Genomic DNA, 24983 nt, shown 5'->3' with positions numbered 1-24983 from the left:
TCATTCTAGGGCTATATACACTGTAGAGAAATTTACATTTCAAATGCTACTTAAGAAATTGAGTAGTGACTAACTGGGTGGCTACATCATCCTAATGGGACAAAGAGGGTCAAAGAACATCCTTCCTTTCCCTAGAGGATCAGAGGCCTGCTGGGACTTCTAAAACATCTGGGAGGAATGAGGTCCTTAAATGCAATTGGACCAATTAAAAGAAACGTACCATATGGTTAGGCAAACATTTTATGAAAGACATCAAGCTTAGAGACTAATATTGCTTTAATTCTTGGCTTTTTATTTGTGTGGTTTCTGTCTGGTGTGGTGTCCAAGATATAGGTTTGACTTGACTTTTGTCTTAGATACCTATTGCTTTAGGCCAGGTTTCAGAGAAGCAGAAACTGGATGTTCTTAAAAGAAGGGGGCTGAGAGAAGCAAGACAACCTGGCAAGTTAAGTAAGAATCTGTTCTCCGCTGGAGACCCAGTATTACCCTGGTCCCAGTGAGATCTGGAGCACTGATTATGCCATGGCATGTTCCACCCTGAGACAAAGGGACTGCCCCCTTTTACTGCAGCAATCTTTGGAAAGAAGAGATGGCACAATTTTCCAGTCAAGGTGGCTTTTTGTTTTTCCTGAGGAAGGTTTTCTGGAAATGGTCACAACCATGAGCCTAACTCCAACACTCCAAATTGCTCAAGGATGAGTGCGCTAGCTCAGTGGAGCAATTTGGTTGGGACAGGGATAGCAGCCACCACACAAACTAATTTCATCTAATTTTCCAATGGCCCACCCCCATTTATTCAAGAGGCCTCTTATGTGAATTCTCATTTCTAACTTTACAGGGTTGTCTCATGGTTCTCCAACAAAAAGATAAAATCCCTGGATTCTGCTAAATTCTGAAGGATTATATAGAGCCATGACACAGGGGGTAGTTTGCAGACAGAATAAATACAATTTTCTGTCTTTAGCATCACTTTTGCCTCTGGTAGAGACATTCTTGACAATAAATTATGCCACTAAAATATGTATTTTTTTAAAAAATAGAGATGCAATTGCATTCCTTTCCAGCATTAGTTTTTATTGTGGTAGCCCGAAGGCAAAATATTATGTGGTTTCTTTTTCATTGTCTTCTTTGCATTCAGTTTTCAGGGCAATTGTAAACTTTCATATTTGGTCATGATCACTTTTGACGAGCAAACTGAATAAGGACATAAATAATGAAACAGACTCAGAACTAACGATCTAGATGTAGCATAATCAGGATAACTTAGGGAAGGTTAAATAAAAGATTTTAAGAAAACAATGTGAAGTTTGTAAGCATGAAGTTTGTTTTTAATCTGGTATTCTTATTTCCCAAGCAGTTATCCATAATATATTTTAACCATGGTTTCTTCTCAGACTCAATATACTTCCAAATATGTGTCATTAAAAAAGAGCAATTAATGGCCTGTGTTTTTCCCAAAAAGAATCCACACGTTTTTATTGAGAAATGATCTCTAGTTTCTCTTTATATTATTGAAAAACCATGCACACCCAAACATAAAAGCATAAATTCTTTTAAACATTCTGCCCTTTGCATTGATCATAATTCTTCACCTTTCTGAACACAGCTTCACTATGCAGCTTTAACCCCAATATTTTGAAAATAAAACCTGAGTTATATCTTTACCATATAATATGTCTATCATTTTTCTTTGCTATATCTGTTCATTTTCCTTTCACATACATAATTTGTGAATGATGAACAGGACAGCATTGATCATAAAGGAAAGATTTTTTACTTTTAAGAACAAGGAAAACAATCTTGGATATGTAATTTCTTTGGGAATTTGTTTCTATAATCCTTACTCTGACTATTAATTATGCACCCTTTATAGGAAAAAAGTAAACAAATCAAACAAACAAATGAAGCATTTAACACTTCTACATGACCTTTTGTGTGTGTGTGTGTGTGTGTGTGTGTGTAGTGCTGGTGACTGAACCCAGGGGCTAGGCAAGTGCTCTAGCACTGAGCTATATTAGCCCTAAACTTTTCCATAGCTTTCTAATGATACAATTAAAACAAAAAGGTAGTTCATGAGTGTTTTATGGAGGCTAATTGAAAAATATGCACAATTAAAATAAAAGGGTTTTTAATGAGTATAAACAAATCATTTAAGCAAGCCATGCTTTTGACTGCTAAGGAAATAAAACATACCAATATTTTCTTTCTGAGAAGCTTTAATTATATACAATAACACATAAAAGCAAAAATGGCAGTTAATTAAGTCTATTAACTTACTTAAAAATAAGAAATAATCTATAAATCATTTGAAACATCAACCACAAGATCATTGATCTTCAAATTTAGGAGTTATTTTAGACAGATTTAAGTTTTACATTTAACCTACTTTCTGAACTTGCAAACATTTTATGTTCTGTGCCACATTTGCTAATACCATAGCCCCTAAGTAGAGATACAGTTTTGCTCTACCACTCCCCTGTATGGTTCAAACATATATCTAAGGCAGTGATTCTCAAGTAATGGTGTGCATTAAAATCACGTGGAGAGGTTGTTAACACAGAGATTTATGGATTTTATGTAGAGTTTTTGTTTAGTAGGTCCAAGATGGGTGTGAGAATTTGGCATTTCTAACAAGAACTTAAAAGATGCTGGACTCTTAAATCTCACCAAGCTTATTCTTGACTTAAAACCCTCAGGTATGCTGTTCCCTCTGCTTGGAGTTTTACATTTCTATTCTTTATCTGTCTGGCTCCTGGTCATATACTTCATATATCAGCTAAATATGACCAGTAAAGAGAGTCCATCCCTGGTTGCCCCATCTAAAATAAGTGTCCACTACTTTTCTTAGTCTTGGCACCCTATTTTCCTTTTCAATCCTCATCACAATTTGCAAGTGCATACTTCTATCCCAAGATCTGAAAAATCATGAAGGCAATTCTTTATTATTATTATTATTAATATTTGCCAGGATATACCTGAAATTGGTACATAAAACTCCTTCAATACATTTGTATTAAAGAATAAGCAGTAAGGTTCTGGGGATGGAGCTCAGTGGTGGAGTGCTTGTTTAGCATGTGCAAGGTGTTTGGCTTTATCCTCAGCAACACACACACACACACACACACACAGTCAAGAAAATAAGGTACTTTTGCATTAAATACGAACACTTCAGACCAATAGCTATTCTCATATTGCTTTATAAATCCAGTTTTCTACAGAAATCTGATACTGAGTTCCCAAAGAAAAGAAACCTACTTATTTTCTTTAAGTTCCATATCTGAATTATTTATAGCTATCACTTGATTTATTTTATGTTGGAACTATGTTTATGTGCTAATTTCCAAATCATCTCTAACACTCTGAGCAAGGATATAACATTTTGGCTTTTGGTATCAACCATGAATTTTTCATAAAAATGGAGCAAGTGGAAAAAAGAGTGAGTAACCTATTTAAGGAAAATATATTCTGATGGTGCCTTAAAAGGCTAGAAGATTATAAACCAAGGTCACCATGTAGACTTATTTAGTGAAATCCAACTGAAATCTGACCTGGGCTCTACTACTGAATCAGTGAGCCTTACCAAAGGAGTGGGAATCTTTCTGAAGAAAACAGTGCCTTTTTCTACTTTGCTGAAAAGACCTTGCAGGGATGGGGATTGTAGAAGTTGGGGCTGATTTTATCATCTCTCTCTCCCTCTCCCTCTCTCTCTCTCCCTCCCCCTCCCTTCTTCTCATTTATGAGGTTTTACCCAAAATAAACAAAGTGAGTAAATAACAACATGAGGCAAGAGATCATCAAATAGAATATAACCAAGTTCATTTTTCAAGTATTTTGCAAGCATTTTCTCTTTCAGAGAAAGGGAATAGTGACATGTACACTTCAGGGCTCATATAAAGATAAATAAAAAGATGGGGTCTTTTTGTCCTTCTTTTTACCTACAGCTAATTAAGCAATATGTTACATAATGGCCACATTAGAAATACAAAGTCACAAAAAGTCTTATTTGGACTAGTTCAGAGAGGCTCTATAAAGCAGTGGGTAATAAATTTTCATCCATGATTGAGTAACAGATCAAGAATCTTTCTTGGATAGATACCTCTTCAGAAAAGACTTCTCACAGTACTCCAGGGGGAATTAGTCTTTTTTCATTCTTCTACTATGGAAGGTAAGGTCTTTTTGAACTAGACATTAGGATATGAACTAGAAATTGGTACATGAAACTGATAGAGGAAGAGAAAGGATGTGAGGAGAAAGATGGGTATTTGTTCAGAGCTTAAATAAGAAGAGGTAGGAAAGCTTAATGTGTTTGGTGAATAGTAAATATTCTTCAAGAAGTTCATGTAGGGGTGGGCACAGTGGCACATGCCTGTAATCCCAGAGACTCAAGAGACTGAGGCAGGAGGATCACGAGTTCAAGGCCAGTCTCAGAAACTCACCGAGGCCTTAAGTAACTTAGTGAGACCTTGTCTTAAAATAAGATAGCAAAAAAAGGCTAGGAATATGACTCAGAGGTAAAGTGCACCTGGGTTCAATCTCTGGTACCAAAAAAAAATAAAAATAAAAAGGAGGAGGAGAAGGAGAAGGAGAAGGAAAGGAAGAGGAAGAGGAAGAGGAAGAGGAAGAGGAAGAGGAGGAAGAAGAAGAAGAAGAAGAAGAAGAAGAAGAAGAAGAAGAAGAAGAAGAAGAAGAAGAAGAAGAAGAAGAAGTTGTTGTTGAAGTTGAAGTTCACATATGAAGTTCAAGGCAGTTAGGAAAGATGAATCATGGGTGTTTTCTTGAAATATAACTGTGGTGCATTTGAATGAGCTGGCCTTTGAGTGTGGAGAATGAACTTTACTGCAAAGGGGAATGACATATTCTTCACAGATCTTTTAGTTAGATTTAATTTAATTACTTATCCACCTGAAAATACTTATATAACTTACTGTGAAATATATATATAAAACACATTATATTATACACTGAGAAAATGGAACTCACTGTTATTAGCAGAGATAGACAATATAGTGGGTTATTAAAAAGCAATGTAAATGCATGTTATGAGAAGATGTGTCATAGGTTTCAGAGAGTACAAGTCAGGGGAAACTCCATGAGGAGATAAGGTGACTGAAGTTTTTCACAAAGACGAATGACAGAAAAGATGTGATCCTCTGCGTATAACCTGTTCATCTGGAAAATCTCAAGTAGATTAAGGTTAGCTTGCGGTCATTATGTAAAGGGGGAAGAAGTGACAATGAGTGTTTGTAGATATAAATAAAAAGTAACAACGTCCAGAAATTGATGATGGCAAATGGGAACTAATCATCTATAAAACAATGCTTAAAGTTTTTATGTATCATAAAGAGAACAGTTTGCCCTATGCTTTTGTGCATGTTTGTTTATTAATTATTCTAAAAAGTATTTATGAGCATCTATTATATGCCAGGAATATTCTAAGCACTGGGGATATAGTAGTATATCAACTAAACCAAGTCTTGGTGATTTTGAAGCTTAACTCTGAAGTATTTCATGCAAATGATGACTGTTATTATATACTTATAAAGAAAAAAAAACAGCAAGCCAAAATGCATCCATAGCTATAAAACACAACATTTTTTTTGACAAGAAAATTCAGGGGTATGATTTTATACACACACACACACACACACACAAAGAGATGATTTTTTTTTTTTCTCATCAAAACAAATTAAGCATCTGGGCATGGTGGTGTATCCCTGTAATCTCAGTACCTGGGGTTAGAGGGTTAGAGGCTGAGGCAGGAGGATCATAAGTTTAAAGACAGCCTCTGCAGCTTAGCAATACCCTTGACAACTTAATGAGACTCTGTCTCAAAAATAAACAAAAATAGAATACTGTGGATACAGCTCAGTGGTAAAAGCACACCTGGATTCAATCTTCAGTACCCTGGCCCCCAAAAAAACTAGTCTGTATGTATGAATAATGATTAATACCAGAATCTATGGTTGTGAGTTACCTATTCAATATTCTATGCCTAGTGCACTTTATACTGGGGACCTTTATTTAATTTTAATCCTATTGGGAAGGCATTCACTATTGAAACAAAATGGATTTTTGTGAATTTGATTTTCCATTCAATATGCTATCAACTTAGAAATACTAAAGCAGAAATGAATCAAAGATGATGAAATTCTTCTAAGAACTGAGATAAAAATAATACATGGAAGAGGGCTGAAAAGGATTGCAAAATGTTCTTTTCTATCCACTTTTACTTTCAGATTATTGTAGCTCCTGAATTAATTAAATGTTTTGAGGCTATCCAAAATGGCTTTACTTCTTGCAAATGAAACAAAAGATATGCAACTACTTACTTCAAATGAAATGAACGTAAAATGGATTATCTTCATTGAAATCTATGCAAAATTTAGGTTGTAAATTTGTTTAATAATAGTTTATTTCATTACACTCTAATGCTGAAAAGAGAATCTTATGCATTTACTTCTAAGAAATGTTAGTCCTCTGGATATATCAGTGTTTGTTATTTTTATACTTTTACTTCCATGAATAGGCATGTATGTGAAAGACCTAGTTTAAGAGTTTACTCCTACTTATTCATCATATAATTGATAACTTCTACTTTCAAGATATTACTCTGATTTTTCTGAGCATACCATTAAGGCAATATTTAAATTCATATCTTGTTATAGTCTGTTATTAAGACAGCTATCATGATAATGTCCAGTAAAGTACATGCAAATGATGAATAAACTATTAGTTAAACAAATGTGGCTAAGTGTCAAGCTGTCTAATCAATGTACTCAGATGTTACGTAAAAAAATAAATCAAAGTCATTGGTCAAATCTACCCCTTAACACAGTGATTGGTATTCAACTAATAATTATATTATACTTATGAAATAATAGATTTCTTTTTCAAAGTAGGAGTATGACTCAAGTGTTCTCAAATATCTGTGGGGGAATTGCTGTACTGATCATATAAAAGAGAGTACAATTTCTGTGGAAAAATGATTTAAAAAATCCTTTCACTAAGAATGCATCATTTGGGGGGTCAAAGTGGATCAGATTTCATTAAGATCCCTCTTGCATACTACACTAACCCCCAACCCTCTGGCAATTTTAACACTGAGACAACCTTGGAAACCTTTACAACAAAATGTCAAGTTGGTTCCAAAGGTAATATTTTATTCATTGTGTAAGGAAAAAGATCAATAGAAATTATACTCATTTGTTTAGCCTATATATGTTTTACTGGATGAATAGAAGTCAGCATAATATTGGATAATGCTTAGGGCAATTCTAGTATTGGGTTTGTGTCCATCTAAAGACAATGAACCATTCTCTTGCCATAGCTCTGTCCTTGCTAGAAACATGTGGAGGCCACAGCCAACAGGCAAGTTATGGTGAGGCAGGTGAAATGCCAGTTACAAGTAGCCTATTTGCCTGGGTACAGACAAGAGATTTAAACCACAGGATAATTAAATGGGTATTATTTAATAAAACCTAATAGGCTTACAATAAGGTATGAATCCCAAATTGGGTTATAATATTTTAAGAGTAGGAAAATAATAAAAGGAAAGAGCAGGGGTTTATCTTTGGTTTTCAAAAACATAAATGTATTGCCAGTAACTAGTGTTCACCTTCATTTCTATTTAATTCCTCTACTTAGGCATATATTACCTATGAATTAACTTCTTTCTGTTCACTAACTTTCTTATACCATACTAAGATCATGAAAATAAAATTTGATAGGGAAACATTTCTAAATGTAGTCTTTTGAGTGTATAGTAATGTGGAACACCAATAATAAAACTTCTGAAAAATAATTTTTTTTGGTACCGGGGATATTGAACTCAGGGACACTGAACCACTGAGCCACATTCCCAGCCCTATTTTGTATTTTATTTAGCAACAGGATCTCACTGAGTTGCTTAGCACCTCGCTTTTGCTGAGGCTGGCTTTGAACTTGTGATCTTCCTATCTCAGCCTCCTGAAGCACTGGGATTACAGGAGTGCACGAGCATGCCTGGCTAATAAATATGTTTGGAAACAGGACTGGATGGATACTAACTATATGAAGAAAAAATATTCACTATAAAATTATTAAAAGAAAATAGAAATCTATCTTAGTATTAGATTCTCCAGTCTAATTCTGGTTAAGAGTTTGACATTTCAGGGCTGAACCCACTATGGAAACTTAATAAAGAAACATTAAAGTTTACAACCTAAAAACATAATTATATGTGGACTGATTTTCAAATTTAATGTACACTTGATTTGCAATTTGACTATAGCTATTTCAACTTTATATTGAACATTAATCAAATGTAAAATTTCCTTTATTCCCACCCTCCCCCCAGGATTCCAGAATAAGGGGTATGTTTGTTTTTAATATTCCTTGTTTAATGTTGAGGCAAATTTTAAAACATTATCCCATAATTCTCAATACATATACCACAACCCTGAACTTCTTCTTTATTGGTATTTAATACAGTGATTTTGCACTACCTTTGGGATAATAAATTCTCCCTTCACCAATTACTACAGTTAAGACACTTTCTTATGTTCTCTCAGTTCCTCTTCCACTTTCATCCCATACCCAGCTCAATTTCTACATATGAACATCTACCTACCTTCCCCCTTAACACTGAGCCACAAAGGGTTGACAAGGTAAGTTATAAAATGTAAGGACTCCTAGAAAAACTATTACTCTTTGCATCTGGCAAGGAGATCTTATTTAAAAAGTATTGAATGGTCTCAGTTATTCTGAATGTCTTACATTTCAGAAACTCTGTAAAGAATTTTCTTATAGTCAGCACATTCAGCAGAAAATGATGTAGAGAAATTAATTGTTGTTATTGGTAAATACGACTACCATTTGTACAGAATGAAAAATTATGTGAATAAATATTTTAAAGTATCAATTCCAGGAAGAATAGTTATTTTATAGATCATCTGAAGCAACTCTAAAATTCTACTGGAGTCATTAAATACCAGTATGAGAACTGGAATAAATAACTATGAATACTTTCCACAAGAGAGATTTAGAAATGAAAAGGTCATTATTAATTTCAAGGTTTCTGAGTACATGATCAGGATATCATGTACCTGCATTTGTTTTTGAACATCTTTATTTTTTATTGTTGCATTATAATTATACATAAATGTGCATATACAAATATACATAACACAAACTAATCACATTCCCCAGTACATTCACTTTTTCTTTCCTTCTCCTTCCCCCTGATCTGCTTGCTCCACTCAATTGAACTCTTTTATTATTACTATTTTAATTACTGCATCATACTTATATATAAAGGTAAGATTCACTGTAGTATGATTATATATGGACATAGAATAATTGGTGGAATTCGTTTCCCAGGAATTCTCCAAGTCTCCTTTCCCCTTCCTTTACTCTACTGGTTTCCCTTCTATTTTTGTGAGATCCTACCTTTTAAAAATCCACCCCCCTTTTTTTCCAGCTTCCACATATGAGAGAAAAAAAAATTGACCCTTCACTTTCTGAGTCTGGTTTATTTCACCAAGTATGACGCTCTCCAGTTCCATGCATTTACTAGAAAATGACACAATTTCATTATTTTTTTAATGGCAGAATAAAACACCATTGTGTATGCACACCACATTTCCTTTATCTATTCATCTGTTGGAGAGCACCTAGGCTGGTTACATAAATTTGGCTATTGTAAATTGTGCTGCTATAAACAATAGTATCCATGTATCACTATAGCATGCCTGAATTAATTTTTAAAATAAAATTTTAAATTAAATTAGTTCTAGATATTGATAAATATAAATAAATGTTATTATAAATAGTATTTTAGTAGTTCTTTCAATAGAAATATGTTCCTTTTTTTGTGGTGCTGTGGATCAAACTCAGGTCCTGATGAGTGCTAGCAAGCACTCTACCACTGAGCCATATGCCCAACCCCGAAATAACAATATTTCCAAATAGCAGAATAAGAAATTTTCTATTTGGATCATTTCTATTATAATAGAAGAAAATAAATAACATTATTTCTAATGGAAGAACTACTAATAATACACAAAATAGATTTTTGTATATACATAACAGTTTTTCTATTAAATGGTAGTTCTCCAAGAGCTTTTCTGGGTCAGCAGTATCACCATCATCTGGGAACTGGTTGTAGGCCTGCTTCAGACATTTAGACCTCTTGAATTAGAAATTGAGGGGACAGACTTCACCAGTCTAGGTTTCTACAATCCCTCCAGGTTATTCTCATGCACACTAAAGTGAGAAACACTACTGTAAAAATTCTCAACATTCTCAATTACTTTGTCTTTATAACCTGAAACCCCAGATACTTATCCATATTATAACTAAAAAAACAAATTTGCTTCTGAAGCCATTTTTTACTAATAAATATCATTTTCTTAAGTACTTCTCATTAGGGCTGGGGTTGTAGGACAGTAGTGGAGAACTTGCCTTGCCCATGTGAGGCACTGGTTTGACTCTCAGTGATAAATAAATAAATAGATATATAAACAAATAAATAAAGGTATTGTGTCCATCTACAAGTAAAAATATTTTTAAGAAGATCTTTTCATTGGGCTGGGACTGTGACTCAGAGGTAGAGAACTCACCAAGCATGTGCGAGACCCTGGATTTGATCCTCAGCACCACATAAAAAAATAAATAAAATAAAGATATAAAAAACAATTTTTAAAAATGATCTTTGCATTAACTCTTCTTTCCTATCATCAATTCCAATTGGTAGCTAAAGGTTGGGGTAGGGGGAAGGTAGATTTTCAATAAAAGGACAAAATTCTCATCCATTCTAAATAATTTTTGCATGTTTAAGAGCAAAACAGCATTGAAAAAGTTATGTTGAGATATGGAAGCTGAGTGGATTACTAGGCTCACTTACTAGTTGTAGGTGATACTTTACCTGGCCTGAGCATCCATCTCCCAACTGCTTTGATAATTGACTACTAATGTCTCATGGATTTTTACCTTCTGTAGAGAGGTGACTGCTACAGATGGGACCTCCTTAGCCCAGGAGATAACCCTATTCTCCTGGCTTAAGATATATTCCAAAACCTCAGAGGTGGGGTAAAGTCAGTGGTGCACTGGAGTAGAACCCAAGAACCAATTGTGCTTTGCCCCCCAATCCATATTCAGTGACATCGTGTTGGTAGCTGGAAATCACCAATGGTTGGAGAATCTGTGACATAAAAGCTGGAAAATGCTACAAACCAGAATTAGCTTCATCTTGGAGCTAGTTGATACATATTTACTAGCACATCACTGGCATAGCCAGTGGCTAGATGGGGAATGAGAAACCAACTCTGCTCCAGGGTTCTCTCCTATGGCTCAGGACACAAAGCTAGTATCTAAGATGGAATACTTGTATGACTCTTCATTCTCTTTTGCTTCCCTAACTCCCACATAGGCTTCTCCTGGGAGCAGATCCTCTACAAATTCTGTTCACGGAGACACCTGTTCTCAGGGTATTCTTCCAGGGAACTTGATTTAAGATATCTATTAGTCATTAGGTAAGTAAGTGACTGTGAACATAAGCCTCAAATACATGTTCAAAATTACAAATGACTACATGTCATGGGAATTTTGGGTCCTGACGATGAGATGAAACTGCAAGGACACATTTGAAATGGCAATGATCTACTCTTTGTGTATGTGTACATAAGAGAAAGAAATTGATGGAAAAATATGAAGCCTCAATAAACTGGCTAATCCAACATATCATGCTTCTCAAACTATACTTTCATATCCATAGGTAAATGTACTTAAGATTTTGGGAGAAAAATAATGCAACTTTATATTAAAAAAAAACAATGAATACTTTATGGAGAACATGACAGAATTGACATAAATTTTTAAAAAATAAAATAAGAACCATAAAAGAAATGTCATGGTCAAGGGAAAAGAAGGTAAGTAGGCGGGAAACAGGAGATAATCAGACTTTGTCTTGGAAGTCAAAAGAATGGAAGTAGAAAAGTTTGAGAAGCAGTGCTTTTGGAAGGTGCTTTTACTAGAAATAAAGGTGCTATTTACTAGAATAAATGTAAATTACAACTAAAATATTATGCTAGTATGAAAAATATTATAAAAATGTTTTCTTCCCTTGGGCTCCATTAAAATGAGAAGGTTATATTAGTATTGTGGATACAATTTTTCAAATAATACCCAAAAAACTGTTTCACCAAGAATAATTATTTAATGTCATTGTTTAACTTAGGTAATGTAAGGTTGTGAAATGCCTAATATTGGTGACAGTGTTAACTGTGAAATTTTGAAAATCATAGTTGTCAACCATGACAGAAAGACAACAGGAGCCCACTCCTTGGATTATTTGTTTTTAAATCATTTCTTATTTTGTTTCTGGTAGGAGAGTAACATAATTGTACACTTTCAATTTGTCACAACTTTGGTAGATGTCAAAGGAGAATTAAAAATATATATTGGTTGTGTGATTCCATTTTCTATAGAAATAAGAAATTTCAGTTAAATAAATGACTCATATTTTAGAAGTTTGCAGTCAATGTGGTACATGCACACACACATACAAGCTAATAAAAATTCTTATTCCCTCAGCTTGGTGCTAAATAATAATATTCTCAGGAAAACTAAGCTACCATTAATACAACTCCTAATATAATTTCATATATGAAATGAATTCAATATTCACACTCTTTAATGAGATCAGATTTCTCTGGGTATACGTTTTAACCACAGCATAAGTGGATGAATGAATGAGTTTTTATATCCCTTAATACTGAGAGTATATTAGTTAAGTTTTTTGAATAGTTTTTTTTTATTATCTAAGACTCATGAGGAATAGTATTTGTAATTATTACCAGACACAAACAAAGCTTCTAGAATAAGTCCTCAGTAAACAGGATTGGCATATTAAAGGATCAGTTTTTGATATGGTTGTTTTCAAATAGTAGAAAGGATGGTATTCTTTGGAGAAATTTTTATTATCTAATTAAACACTTCCTGAGTAGAATAATGTCAGATGAACTCATTAGCTGAACATTTTGATAAACCATGTTCTTCTAAATGTCCCATGACCAGAAGAGGAACTGTGCAACTCTGATTTAATGCAAAAACAATAGTAAGCAGTTCTAGCTCCTTTAAAAAAAAAAAAAATCACAGTGCATCAAAGAAACACAAAGAAGTCCAAATTAAAATAAGCACAATAAGAAAGAACATGCTCTTTTCCAACTGTTCTGAAGCCTTTTCCTATCTTTAAGCAAAGTTCACTCAGTAATTATCTTATTTATGAAAGTAAAAGCAGAAGGATGTTTCTCTTATTAAATAAATGGCTTTATGCTTTGGATGTGGAAGGCATCACAAAACAAGAAAGAAAACGTGTTGAATGTCATCAACTCATTTTCTCCCACCCACTGTTTTAAATTGTTTGCTTGGTTCCAATGTATACTACACTTACATAAGTTGTTTATGAAGAACCAAATTAATAGTCTTTGCGATTGTTTTCGTTGGAATTTGGAGAGCTGACAAATGAATTAGTAGAAAATGGCAATTCTACATGAATTAGCTTTTAAGTCTCCCTAAGAGGCTGATGCAAAACTTAATAAGAGACTTATTAGAAGAAGTAGGACAACTTAATTCAGATTGATTATAGACTTTGGTGAAGACAGCTGGGGTTCAAATGAAACTGAAAAAGAACTTATATGCACTTCAAAGTATGCTAAGCAGATGTCTGAAACAATTACTCCACTCTGCCTTTTCAGAAGTTTCAAAGGCAGGATGGGAATAGCATAGAAGGTTCTATTTGCCTAAGTCGAGGTAGGGACTTTTAAAACACACACAGCTATCTCAAATCAGATGCTTTGGGTAAACAAAGTGGTTTGACATTGCTGTCCTAAGTAATTTGCTTTTAGCTTTATAAACAAAGCAGGAAATGAGAGGAAATAAATGGAAACTAACTAATAAGCTCTCCTAGCAACACTAACTTACAATTAATTTCATATTGAACAAATAATTTGTTAGAATTTTAAAGATGAGTAATTCCTACTTTAGTTTTTTAAGCTCTATTAAAGCCAACAAGGACCATTCTATTAACAAACAAATACTATGCTTTTAAAATATATAGTGAGACTTTACTAGAATACGCCTTTTTACAGATGTATTCCCAGATAATAAAGGCCCAACCAAATGCTTTTGAACAACACAACTACATACTTTGAAAACTAGATAAAACCTTGGGTACTTTGTATGGTAGGCAGTAATGACATATAACTCGAATTTATGAGAGATTACATCTTTTTGATTTGTTTGTTTTTTTCCTATCAAAGGCCTAATTCACATAACATTTCTACTAGAACAAGAACAACAACAAAAGCCTCCATTCAGCAATACATCTGCAGTTTATAACAATGAGCATAACAGTAATATTTTTCCTATTCCTACTATAGGCAGTACACTTCATCATAAAGATACTATTCCTTTATTTAGAGTCAAGAGAGTTTATATATTTTGAATCTTCATAGGATTGCCCTGTTTGTGATGGTTTTGCTTACCCATGTATCCTCTAACTCTGTGAAAATGAAAGATAAATTTTCTTTATAACATTCATATGTAAGAAAGGATGTCAGGTAGACTCATATGAATGGCAAATGTAATAGCATTAATAAAATAAGAAAATAAAAATTTAGAAATGGGGTTAAGAGGAGAAAATCAGTAAGGGAAGATAGAGTTGCAATCAACATGGTTGCCAAAATGAAGATGACATTCTAATATATTACATCATAATTCACATTATCTGTCCAGAGGAAACAGATTTGGTTTTCTCAATGTTAAATTCTGAGATAGCATTTCTTTGACAAATTTCTCAAATAAACCAAGCCACAGGGACTCAGTATGGTAGGCGGAAAAAGATGCATTTGCTAATTTCCTTATTTAAAATTTTTGATGCGAATGCTGACCATAAATAACAATAGCATGGTGGCTTCATCATAGTCCTTGGTTGACTGCACACATTATAAAATTCAACTTAATTAGAATGCCAAAAAGGTCTAATCAAAATATTTCACTAAAAGAACTTCAGAGGGAAACTCACAGAATTTCTCCCCTTGACTTTTTGCAGTAAGAAATGTAAGTTAAAAGTGATAAAAAATGCAAAATGCCTAACTAAAAAGATGTGAGTGACAAATTTGCATATTCCAATATGAAAACCTAGTAGAGTTTAACTATGGTGTGTGAAAAACTGTGTTTAATGTCACAGCTGGGGGTTTGGCTTAGTGTTATAGAGCATATGTTTAACATGCTTGAAGCTGTCGGTAAGTGAATGAATTAATTAATAAACAAGTAAAACAAGGGCAGTGAAACATTCCTGGCTCAAGAATGATATATCACTTTCTGTGTGGAAAAACAATGGACAATTTCACAAAAAATAACAATAACCTATAAACATTTTCACATTGGGATTTTCATGAGGACAAAAATATTGGTTGCAAAAGTTATTCTACTTTGTTACTGTCAGCTACTTGGGAGTTTGAGGCAGGAGAATCACTTAACCCAGGAGTTTAAGGCCAGCCTGGGCAACATAACAAGGCTCTGTTTCTAAAAAATCAAATGAAATAAAATAAAGGCTGAGGGTGTAGCTTTGTGGTAGAGCACATTGTGATTAGCATGCCCAAGGCCCTGCATTCAATTCCCTGTACCAAAACAAACCACAAAAAACAAAAACAAAAGAAAGAAAAAGTTATTTTATTTTATTTTAAGGTCTTTATATACTGAACTTATATATTTATGCAGAGCACCTAGTGGTTCAGAGTTAATAATTTTTTTAATTGTTGATAGATCTTTATTTATTTATTTATTTATTCATTTATATGCTGTGCTGAGAATCGAACCCAGTGCCTCACACATACCAGGTAAGTGCACTATAGCTGAGCAACAGCCTTAGCCCCCGGAGTTAATTCTTATTACAAGGAAAGTAGAATATTTCTGTAGTCAAATAAGCATTGATGTTATTTCCAGTAAAGTGAGGAATCATAATTCTGTCCTTAAAGTGTTTGATAAGCAATATAAATTATGAATTTTAAAAGAGGCATTTAAATTTTAAATTTTATTCTAGTGGTTATTCCTATGGAAACTATATTTGGAAGGCTAAGATTCTCCTAGTGAGCTAAATAGTCAATAATAATATTATGTTTCTTTCTCTTGATTTATCATATTTACCACTCTGAAGATGATCAGCCAGCAATAATGCATTTCCATAGAGTCCAGGGACTTTGTTGTTGTTTTATACATTCTCCAAATCCAAAAGGCACATTTGCTAATGAAATGATATAATGCTAAATCCCACAGAAACGTATATTCTGTATTCTTGAATAACAATTTTTTAAACACAGACATTCAGAATGGAGAGAGGTATTATGACAGAGTCACTTGGGACAATGAACTGATATTTTCTTCTGGCTTGCTGCCTAGCTATCAGTTGGGAATTCCCTATAGCAAGGGATCTCCAAGGGCTTAAATTGCTAAATAAAAATAAAATGGACGAGTGGTCTTAAGCATGTTTCTACTTTTTTATTGAAATAAATTTTAGTTAATAAGTTTAAGTTAGTGGTGTAAACTACCACCTACAAAACTTTAGAGTTTAACTCCTGGTATCAATAAGATGCAATAGAAAAAAATAATTTGTTTCCATTGCAAAATCAAAGAGCTACTAAAGGGAAATAAATACATATGAATTCATGTAATCCATATACTTAAAACATGCATAAAATGTTTATATGATACTTGTTTAGAAATGGAAACAGTCACATTTATTATCACCAGTACATAAATATTTACATAAGTACTATGATTTAACATCTATTTCTGAGAAAGATAGATGTGTTGGTATATTTGGCTCTTTTTAAAAGATATAGTAAATATTTTAAATGTATCTCCATTATTAGGACTAGAATGAGAATCTTACCAATTAGGATATGTGAAATGAAGCTTGTCTTAAGATCAAGAACACATAAGATAGCGAAATAAAGAAATACTACAAAACGGATTGGGTGAAAGTCAATTGATATTTGAACTTTTGCACTTTTAGTTATTTGATTTTTAATCATGCTGTCTATATTGTCCATTTATACTCACTATCTTACACATGTTCCTGGTGTAATAGAAATGGCTAAAAAAGAATACCCTATGCCTGCTATACAGCCTATATACTCAACACCTGGATTGATACATTAACTAATTTAGTTTCTTTAGAACATTTTCCTAATCTTATTTCCCATTTTGGGAAGACTTTAAAAATTGGCTCCTATATTTTTGGATAAAAGTACTATATTTACTGCTGAACAAATACAAAGTAATACATCTTAAAACATTATTTTAATTTTCATGCAGATAGCTAGGTTAACTATTGCTTTAAATGTTAGATATGGTGTTATAGAATATTGGGGTACAGGGATGTTAGAAGTAATCAAAATTTTAAGCTTTTCTTTTCAAATCTTCACCTAATATTTTAGTGAAGAGCTATCAATTCAACATTAAACTATAGGCTTCATAAAGGCAAAGACCAAGACTGTTTCATTTACAACCACATGTCAAGAACACTGCATAGTGACATGAAAACTGTTCTTAAATGAGTGAATAAAGATATTAAATGAGATTCCTTATAAGTTTCTGGCACTGGGAAATTAAAAGATGCACACTATGATCCTTACTTTTAGGATTCTTACTTTCTTTTTTTTTTTTTTAAATATTTTTAGTTATAATTGGACACAATGCCTTTATTTAATTTATTTATTTTTATGTAGTGCTGAGGATTGAACCCAGACCTTCACATGTGTGAGGCAAGTACTCCACCACTGAGCTATAACCCTAGCCCTAGAAATCTTACTTTCTTTGGGAGAAAATATATAAAGATGCTATGATATATGTGAAATGTAAGTATGACAATTTAAGCATGTTTTGTGATCTACAAAAGCACCAAATTAAGAGCAGTTTCTTCTGGTTGGTGGAAGTTGGTGGGGGTAGACATCTAGAAAAGACTAGAAATACAGGTGACATCTATAATGTGCCCTGAGGTCTGAGTAAGAGTTCACTAGGCAGATGAGGTAGAGTCGCCCAGACGGAGCAAAAACATTTGCAAAGGAGCAGTTATGAAAAAAGACAACATGTGATGGTGGTGTGGTCAGAGTATATTGAATGGCTTGGAGGATAGGAGGTACAATTGGGAAGTGAAACCAAAGCCAGGAAGAAAAGGGACACCTATGCTCTTCATGGACTTCATTCTCTAGGCAGGCTTTCTCACGAAAAGGAGTTTGGATTGAAGTTAAAAAAGACTGGATAATTTAGAAATGCCAGTAAAGAAACTGTTCACGTACTTGCCAGTTATTAAAAATGCAATGTTTCTGATATGACAGTTGCACAGGGAAATGAGATTTAAATATGCATTCTACTATCATGTAAGTAAAAAGATACTGAGGATTAGAGCAGGACATTTGATGAAAAAAAGAGGAAGTATAAGAGATACTTTGAGGTACAACAAGAAATCACATGCAGGCAATGAAAATGTAGAAAAGTTTAAGGATGAACCTAGAGATTTTACACTGGTAAATTTGCTGGATTATGATTCATTAGCTAAAATAGAAAACACAGAAAAAAGAGCAGCTAAAAGGGAATAACAATTGGGGAGTGGAAAAACAGGAGAACAAATGAATTTGGTTTTAGAATAGGTAAATTTGTGATGCTAATGTAATATGGGTTAGGAGATCAGAAGAAAGATCCTGACTAGATTGATAGATTTGTCACCATCCATTCCATTCAAATTGCAAACATTTAAATAAACAAACAAAAACTTTACCCACAAAACCCCCAAACCCATTGGTCTAAAGTTAGAAACTTGGGCACATCAATAATTAAAGGTGGGTGGAAGTTACAAATCTAGGAAAATAAAGGAAGGAGAGGATTGTGGACTGAATAGTGCCATGAAAGCCAAGAAAGAAAAGAATTTCCATGGAGGGCATGGTGGCACACTCCTGTATTCCCAGCAGTTTGGGAGGCTGAGACAGGAGGATTGCAAGGTCAAAGCCAGCCTCAGCAATTTAGTGAGGCCCTAAAGTAAAGCAACTTAGTGAAACTCTATCTCTAAATGAAATATATAAAGGCAGGAGATATGGCTCAGTGTTTAAGCACCCCCTAGGTTCAATCCCTGGTACAAAAAAAAAAAAACAAAAACAAAAACAAAACAAACAAAAAAAAACTTCCATGCAGAGCCTGCTGACAAATATGCCAAATACATGAGAAATTTTGGAAATTTGTCTTCTTTTGAATTTGATTCTAGAAGGACTTTGGCGGTTTGACATTAGATTAGTAAACAAAATGTCCTTCATGCTCTTGATTTCAAAATGATTCTTGTAAATATACGTTATTTCTTTAGAAATACATTGACCATCTTTTTGCCAGGGGGAATTTACCTTTGGACAATACTATTCCAAATATATAATTTTTTTCTCATATCCACAGTGGGCTGAGGCAACTAGAAATTGAATTATATACACTGCCTTCTAAGGGCAGGGTAGCATTGATGGTTTAATTTCATAGTATCATAAAGTACCCACTTTGTATAACTTGGTTAGCAAAAAAGGCCAAAATCTAGACTCCTGGATCTTGACAGGTGTTCAATTTTCTCTATTCTGATACTAAGTAACACAAAGAACACACCCCCACACCCCCATACACACCCGCCCCCCCACCCCTACCCCCACACACCCACATACATCACACTACTTTAGTACAGTTACATTAACTTCCTAATGGAAAAATCAAAATTACTGTTTGGCCCTATAACTTTTTAATATTTCCTTTTATATCACTGAAGAGAGATGATTACATTGCCATCTTTTCTTAGAGAAAACACCATGTGAAAGAAGACTCTGAATTGGTAAAAGAGGGACTCATTTCTATTGCTTAGGGGCCCTATTTTTAACTTTGTGGGATGAAAACACTGCACTCAAGTTTAGATTAGAACCTTTTCTGGATCTCTCAAAGGGCTCTGGAGCAAAATAGGAACTGGTACCTTGACTTTTTCGAGCTGATCTTGGAGAGAGTCAATGAGGAGATCGCCCACTGGCTGCCAGGATCCCTTGATCACCTCGGCCTGGCGCAGCTTGAGATCCAACTCATCTGTAGCTTCCTGAAGTTCCTGCAGTCTTTCAAGGGCCTCATCTATTTTCCTCTGCCAGTCAGAAGAGTGAAGGTTCAATTTTTCCCACTCAGTGTTGACCTCCTCAGCCTGCTTTCGTAGTAGCCGAGTGCCATTCTGGGCTCTCTCTTCAGGAGGCAGCTCTAAATTGGCAATGCAACAAGGTTTTAGATCACATTCATTTTTTTTTAAACAAAACATTGTTGAAAAGGTCAGACTAGAAGAAAAAAAGAGTACAGTTTAACAAGAGGCCAACCTACTGATTAATGACTATTTTACACTTTGGCATAGGTTTTGATATAGTTCAGAAACATCTGAAGTCTGTCTTCCTCAGTGAATCTGTTCTATCTTATATTAATCAGATAATCCAGATTCATTTAAGCTATTGAGGAAAATAAAATGTTAGGATGCACACCACAAGCTCTAATTTTCTTCAGTCAGGCTCTTAAATTGAAAATTAGCTTGTAGTTTTTGAAACAATAGAATTCATTCTCACAGATAAACTCTTTTGTTTATTATTTTCTAAATGTTCCAATAATGGATCACTAATCTCTTTTAATGTTTATTTATGGATGTGCAAACAGATTTATGCATGGTGGTTTATGATTCCTTGTTCTTTTTCAACATCTATGTTTAATTTGAATTGATTCTGTTTAACCTGGAAAATATGAGAGCTATCCAGACGCTGGCAGCAAGAATGGATGGGCCGCTCTGTCACCACTGATCCTTCTATCAATATGTTATTACAGTTCCACATTCAATTACCTCTGGGCTCCTGGTAGAGTTTCTCTAGTCCTTCCAAAGGCTGCTCTGTCAGAAATATTCGTACAGTCTCAAGAGTGCTCATGATTACAGGTTCTTTAGTTTTCAATTCCCTCTTGAAGGCCTGTGAAATGAGATGAAAAGAAATGTTTATTTGGCTTGTGGCATTCTTCTCAAAATTAATCCTGGGTGCTCAGAACTTGCTTATGAAACTCCCAGGTCAATTTCTATCTTCTTTGTTTGTAAACTGATAGTCATAAATCAACAAAGAAGGTTATTGGGTCTTTCTGTTAATGAGGAAACCAATGTGTTTGTAAAACTATTCGAGGGAGAAGGAGGAGCTTTCAAGATACTTGATGCCCTCTCATTATGATGAGAACACTTTGTTTACATAACCTGACTGTCAAACTTAAAATTTTGAGCTAAAGTTGCAAGGTATTTATTGCAAAAACCCAAACATGGCTAATGAGGATTTAAATACACCCCAAATAATGGACATTCAAAGTGTAACAGGAAGCTGGAACTACCATTTGGAGGTACCAAGGCTTTACTGAAGTATACAGTGAATCCAAATTGATAATCACCAGTTAATTCTCTCAAAATGTCTGACAGTGACTAAAACTGTATATTGAAAGTAAACTAAGTAAAACTGTCAGTACTTTCAAAAAATACCCATTACATTATTCATTGTGACCTCTCTGAAAAGCAGAAGTGTTCTGAGCTGATGTAGTAATTGTGGGAAGAAGTTTCTATAAATCAATAGACTTAGGTGTCTTTAGGCCATGTAATCTAGCTATCAATTTTAATATCAAATCTATAATTTCCCTTGATACAGGGGATTAAGAGAAAAACCTAAACCCATAGTTTCTGCCTTCAGGTAATTACTAAAACAAAAAAGAAAACTATATGGCTGAAGGTGTAGCTCAGTGGTAGAGAGCTTACCTAGTATGCATAAGGCCCTGCATTTCATGCCCAGCATTGACCTCCCCAAAACAAACAAGCAAACCCCAAACAGCAACAACAACAAAACACAGAAACCTAACACACTAGAAGTACAGTGAAAAACTATAAGTTCATATATAATCTAGTACTAAGAGGATGGTGGGGCATACTGTGAGACTAGACTAAATTAACAAATACTATGAAACCATTAAAGAAAGTTATTGACCAGGTTCTGTGATCTCAGAAGTGAAGGTGCTAATAAAATATTAATATTGCATAAATGGTAATATATTTATATAACAAAAACAGCAATAATAATTGCCCTGACTTAGGGCTTCAATATGCATATCTTTTTTTTTTCAAATCTGCTTTATTTTTAGCAATGTTTGCTACTGAATTTGAACCTGTTCAAATAGGGAAAAAAACTCACTACTATCCCCCTTTAAACTTCAGACATACTATTATGATACAGAAGTGCTCCAGACTGGATTGTATGAAATGTTTATCAATACAATCTTCATGTTACTCATCATTCAATAGAATCCTGAATCTTATACTTTGCAAAATGATTCGTCTTTCATAGTTATTTACAATTCAATTGAGAGAGGCAAGGTATTTGAACTAAAATAATGGAGTTGCACAAAATGGAATATTAGGATTCAGCCTGTGTATAGGGAAGTAATTTCTGTATTGTAGGATATTCTTGTGTCCTTGAAATCCTACTAGGTAGGTGGATTATTTACTCTGCTTGCATAGAAGGTTGATTCTATCTCTAATATTTCAATTGCAATCTGCATGTGTGTGTTTATGCTTCTGTATGTGTATGCACTTCTTGTAATCCTGTATTTTTTTCCCACATTTAATTTTCCTAAATTCAAGAAAATTATCATTTTGCCTGGTTTCTTCATTTGGTCTTGACAGGAGGCAACTGATACTGCTAATTATAAAATAATGGTTACCTTTGTTGAACTATTGTATATCAGTGATTGTATTAGAGACTGGAAATCCAAAGCTGAATGCAAAACAGTTCTTCTTATTTAAGAACTTAAAATATATAATGGAAGAGTCAAACATATGAATCACTTCAATATAATGTGGAAAGTGCTACTGGTGTGTACAACCTCAGAAAAGCATCCCAGAGAAGATAGTAATCATTCAGAATTCAAAAATATGGCCAGGAGTTAGTCAGGGAAGAATGGGTTATAGGACATTCTAAGAAGAGGAAAGTGCTAGTACAGAGAGATAATAGACATAATATCTTTATAGCATGTACCAAGATCTTTAAGCATTCTCATGTTTCTAGAACATATAGAACAAGGAGAGAACATGTCCTGAGATGAAGCAAGTCACTCTCATTATTGGGAAGTATATTAGATCTTTTAGGTAGAATTTGAAGCTCAGCCTCTCTATGAAATATAGCCCATATATAGTTTGCTAAAAGCCTAGGTGTTATGGTATAGGTAATTAGCATCCCTTGAAAGGATTTAAGAGCTGCATGGAACAGGCATATGAATGTTTCAAATAGATCTTCCTAAAATAAATACAGTACTCCCCCCTTACCCATGGTTTCACTTCTCACAGTTTCAGTTACCCATGGTCGACCACAGTCTGAAAGGGATGAAAAATTACAGAAATAAATAATTCATAAGTTGTAAATGTGCACTCTTCTCAGTAGCATGATGAAATATTGTACAGTCCTGTTTAATCCTCCCTGGGATGTGAATCATCCTTTTGTCCAATGTATCCATGTTGTTGTATACCTTACTTGCCTGTTAGTCACTTAGTTGTCTCAGTTTTCACAATGACAGACATGATTTCCATAGCACTTGAGTTCAAATAGCCTTTATTTTACTTAGTAATGGCCTCAAAGAGCAATAACAATGAAATTAGCAATTTGGATAAGACAAAAGGAAGTTGTAAAGTGCTTCCTTTAAGTGAAAAGGGGAAAAATTTCAACTTAAGGAAAGTTTTTTTTTTAAAAAAATCAGGCTGAAGTAGTCAAGTTCTAATGTCAGTTATGTTGTTAATTTCTTACTGTGCCTAATTCATAAGTTAAACTTTATCAAAGGTATGTATATATAGGAATGTACACAGTGTATATAGAATTATCTTTCATGTATTCATTGGGGGTCTTTGAACATAATATTTCCCCAAGATAATGGAGTACTACTACACAGATTGTATATTTGAGAAGGGCAGAAATGGATTCAGAGAAATAATTAGAGGCAACTGCAAGAATTCAGTGATAGAATATGAAAATGTGACCAAGGGCAGGGGTGCCAAGGGAAAAAGAAAACAGGGAGAGAATGGGGAAATGTTTAGAAAATAGAGATATGGGGATCTGGTGAGCAGATAGATGCTTTAGAGAAGTGAGAAGAAGAAACAAGAAGGACTCCTAGTTTTTATTCTGAGCAGATGTGTAAACAGTGGGTATAGTTAGACAAAGTATGAGAAAATAAACTTTCCTACAAAAGGCTCTAGCCTCCTGAGAACTTTCCCATACAATGTGAATTAGATCTGTAACCATTTGTCTAGTTAATTTCTATGATCCAAGAGGGCCAAGTGAATATACCCCAGAGCAGATTCCCTGGCTAAACTCCAAGTTGTCTGAAAGACTGGAGTGGCTATCTCTCTTGGTAATCACATTTCAAAAAATATGAAGCCTAGACCTTTGAGACATTTTTAGACTGAGAAATGTGAGACACATGGGGCAGCTAGCTGGTTCCTTGAGAAGCTGGAAGTAGACTCAGGCCCCATATGCTTCCAATGAGAATCTTTCAGGAAGAGAAGGACACCTGCATCCTTCTCCTTTATAAACAGAGAAAAATAAAATTTTCATGCAAGTAGAAATTTCCTAGGCTCTTGTTTGTGGTCTCTTCAGCCACTCAAACAGGAAATATTTTATCAACATTCATCATGTCACCACAGGGTCAAGTTTCTTTAGGCAGAGGAGAGGGGGAAAACAATATTTACTATAAAGTATTTAAAAGAAATTTGGCTCTGATACAAATATCTCATGTGTATTCAGGATAAAATTAATAAATACTAATATAAAAGCTTGACCCCAAGGGAGAATCCTGTATAGGAAACTGAGTAAGAGGACATGATATGTTCAACTTGG

The 24983-nt window shown here is 34.1% G+C and overlaps 1 protein-coding gene across 11 annotated transcripts in view; it reads right to left on the bottom strand.

Annotated features, from left to right (window-relative positions):
* The window catches only part of Dmd (dystrophin), a 2205817-nt gene that overhangs the window by 346571 nt on the left and 1834263 nt on the right, over nucleotides 1–24983 (bottom strand). For all 11 annotated transcript variants that reach the window (XM_058572890.1, XM_046425263.2, XM_046425265.2 and 8 more), the window contains 2 exons: nucleotides 20924–21044; nucleotides 20033–20301 (listed from right to left, as the gene is read on the bottom strand). In XM_058572890.1, the coding sequence (XP_058428873.1) occupies nucleotides 20033–20301; nucleotides 20924–21044 (390 nt within the window). The remainder of the gene's footprint in view (nucleotides 1–20032; nucleotides 20302–20923; nucleotides 21045–24983) is intronic.

The sequence above is a fragment of the Marmota monax genome, unplaced genomic scaffold (genome assembly GCF_021218885.2).
Source record: "Marmota monax isolate L192 unplaced genomic scaffold, Marmota_monax_Labrador192_F-V1.1 WCK01_AAM20220418_F8-fsc00075, whole genome shotgun sequence".
Classification (NCBI taxonomy): Eukaryota; Metazoa; Chordata; class Mammalia; order Rodentia; family Sciuridae; genus Marmota; species Marmota monax.
The sequence above is the reverse complement of the archived record's forward strand: the minus strand, read 5'-3'. Positions and strand labels throughout refer to the sequence as shown.